The sequence below is a fragment of the Octopus sinensis genome, linkage group LG3 (assembly GCF_006345805.1).
Source record: "Octopus sinensis linkage group LG3, ASM634580v1, whole genome shotgun sequence".
Taxonomy (NCBI): domain Eukaryota; kingdom Metazoa; phylum Mollusca; class Cephalopoda; order Octopoda; family Octopodidae; genus Octopus; species Octopus sinensis.
The window spans coordinates 28243585-28246733 of record NC_042999.1 but is presented as its reverse complement, the minus strand read 5'-3'; the positions used below and the strand labels follow the sequence as shown (position 1 = coordinate 28246733).

General features: G+C 35.8%; 1 protein-coding gene across 1 annotated transcript in view; it reads left to right on the top strand.

Annotated features, from left to right (window-relative positions):
• Positions 1 to 1903: 1903 nt before the first annotated feature.
• Positions 1904 to 3149, top strand: part of LOC115209206 (keratin, type I cytoskeletal 9-like) — a 9497-nt gene continuing 8251 nt past the window's right edge. The window contains exon 1 of the mRNA XM_029777457.1: positions 1904 to 2181. Coding sequence (XP_029633317.1) covers positions 1904 to 2181 — 278 coding nt within the window. The remainder of the gene's footprint in view (positions 2182 to 3149) is intronic.

The window sequence follows — 3149 nt, the reverse complement described above, 5'->3', positions numbered from 1 at the left end:
TTCCTCATTTTGCACAGCGAAAATCTTTAGAGAAAAAAACGCAGTGGACACCTTAAAATACAGAAACCATGTAAATTGATTAAAATGAACCACCATGAAACATTTTCTTTTACTAGTTCACGCTTAGTTGTGTTTTGATAATTATGTTGTTACTGTTAATATATTTAATAGTTAAGTAGTTACATTTTATCTATTTAACTGCTGAATAGCTGAGAGTTAAATGCAATTAACGTGTTAGAAGTTAACTTGATAGGTTAACGAATTTAATACCTAACTCATTACCAACACAATATATTTTCGTGTCAAGATGTTTAATAACTGATCAGCTCCTGCTAGTTTGTTAAATACATCATTTACTGAATACTATATTGAATAGGTAAATAGTGTTAACCTATTTGAAAGATAACTTAGCCTTCACATATCTAATAGTTATGTCAGTACTAACTTACAGAGCAGTTAATTAGTACTAGCATAGTTGCTAGCTAAAATTGCGTTGACACATTTAGCAAGTAATATTAACTTAATATGCATTTTAGTGTTCTTATGTTTATTTGATTAGTGCTCACTTATTTCGAGTTAACATAGGCGCAGGCGTGGCTGTGTGGTAAGTAGCTTGTTTACCAACCACATGGTTCCGGGTTCAGTCCACTGCGTGGCACCTTGGGCAATTGTCTTCTGCTATAGCCTCGGGCCGACCAAGGCCTTGTGAGTGGATTTGGTAGACGGAAACTGAAAGAAGCCCGTCGTATATATATATATATATATATATATATATATAATATATATATATATTTATATATATATATAAGTGTGTGTGTGAGAGTGTGTGTGTGTGTTTGTGTGTCTGTGTTTGTCCCCCCAACATCGCTTGACAACCAATGGTGGTGTGTTTACGTCCCCGTCACTTAGCGGTTCGGCATGAGAGACCGATAGAATAAGTACTCGGCTTACAAAGAATAAGTCCTAGGCTCGATTTGCTCGGCTAAAGGTGGTGCTCCAGCATGGCCGCAGTCAAATGACTGAAGCAAATCAAAAGAAATAGTATTAATGGTTATGTTAACATATTAAACTATGCTATCAACATCATTAGATGATAAACAGTTCGTTAAAATATTCTTAACAAATTGTCATCGATTAATATTTTCATTATTTGGTAAATTTTTTATGTTATATTTCTCACTATTTACATTCTGAGTTCAAATCACGCAAAGGTCGACTTTACCTCTAAGCCTTTCAGCATCTATAAGATAAAGTGCCAGTCAAGTTCTAGGGTTGATGTAATCAGCTCGATCACAATCTGAGTTTTCTTATTCATTTTCCTAGTATTAAAAGTAAGCTTGGAATGATATGTATTATCACATCTGTAAAGTTTATTTCATGAAGAATAGTGCTTTAAAATGGAAGTCTACAGGCTGTTGATCCACCAGCTAAAAACTGCTGTGAAATCTACATCGAATCACAAACTACTGCTTTCAAACTAATAAAACATATTGAATAATGCATTTCAAACAACACTATATCTGAAAAACAGATATGTTGGTCTCTGATAGAATGCCATTGCGCATATATCTGTTCGACCAGGATTGGTATCAGGTCACTCAAGTAAAGCAACTAATGACATTTTATATTTTTGATAGGAAAAATGAAGGACAATAGGCCAAAGGAAGAATTGCTATGTAGTTGACTGACTTGCGAGGAAGAGATAACAAAATTTCTTCAAACGAAACTCATCTTGCATTGCAAATAAATGCATCATCGATGACGTTATCAATGATATCAGCAATCAACACAGTTCATTCAGTGGAGCTGTGACGCTGGTTGAATCAACTAATTTTACTGCAGTGAAACAACGACCACTTTACCAAAATCATTATGAACCGTAGAAAATCAACCCTGTCTCATGATGTGTCCTAGTGAGTTAAAGAAAGGCAGCCGACTGTTCGACGTATCCATGGATAGACCTGAGGTTGCTGCTCTCGTCGGGGCAATCTGGTTACTCTGCAAAACCGTACACTCTCTTACAGTACGGTCATGTACAAAGAAGAAAGATGAAATCGTAATCTTATGCCATATGATCGGTCACCCCATAGATGAATCCTGGCAGAATACGATAAATTTTAAATATTACAACCAATTTAACAAATGTCGACTCCTTGGATGTAACATTAGACCACGCGGAAGGCAAATACTACCTCATCAAAGCCCAAGAGAGACCACCTCATTAGTAATTACAAACTTGCATCAGCAGAAGAATTTCCAATGGGAGTACCTTCAGTTCAGTCGTCCCTTTTTCAATGAGGTGTCAGTAAGGAGAATTGGTGTTAACTTTCTGTATGTAGAGGAACCGTATCATAACACTTAAACCGGAAAAGTGTTTTAAAAGCGAATGTATTCTGGTTTAACTTTTCATTCACTCGTGATATTTTCGCTAATGAATCTATGCGCTTACCCACTCTAATTACAAAGAGTTTTCTCTCAAACTATTATATATATACAATGTCTTTTAATTTCCATAACTTAGATAATATAGCTTACAGAATTGCACGCAACGGCCGAAGTAAATACACATCCATTCACATCCTTTACTTCACAATGCAATCAGTAATTTCCGAAATCTTACCAATTGTCCATAGTGCACACAAGAAAGAGAGGTTATGACTTCAAGAAGATTCATGAAGGCATGCACTGCTTCAGGTATACGAAGGTAAAGCTACTTTGTCTTGGTTCATTTTGAGTTTCTAAGATCATAGAAATGAATTTCCCAACGTCACATAGAGATTTTTGTCACCTTTTTTCTTACTACCTGGATTTTCCATTTGTTAAATGTACCTCCAAGACAGCTCACAGCATCTAACAGCAGTAAAACCAACTTATTGTTATCGCCACAAATACGCCCAATAAGTATGTTTCAAAGCAATAACCTAGAAATACCATTGTAGACATACTTTAACCTCGAAGAGTATAAGGGTATATAATTCTAGCCGCCCGTAGATATTAGGACCGATTTTAAATCGAAAAACATACCTGTCACGCAAACTCACATCCAACTAGACGCCTCTAAACCGGCAGCCAAGTGAGAGTCGATTAATTAACACCAACATCATTCTGTTTAACAAGAGAAGCGCGTAATGAAATAATTTCTGTCATTA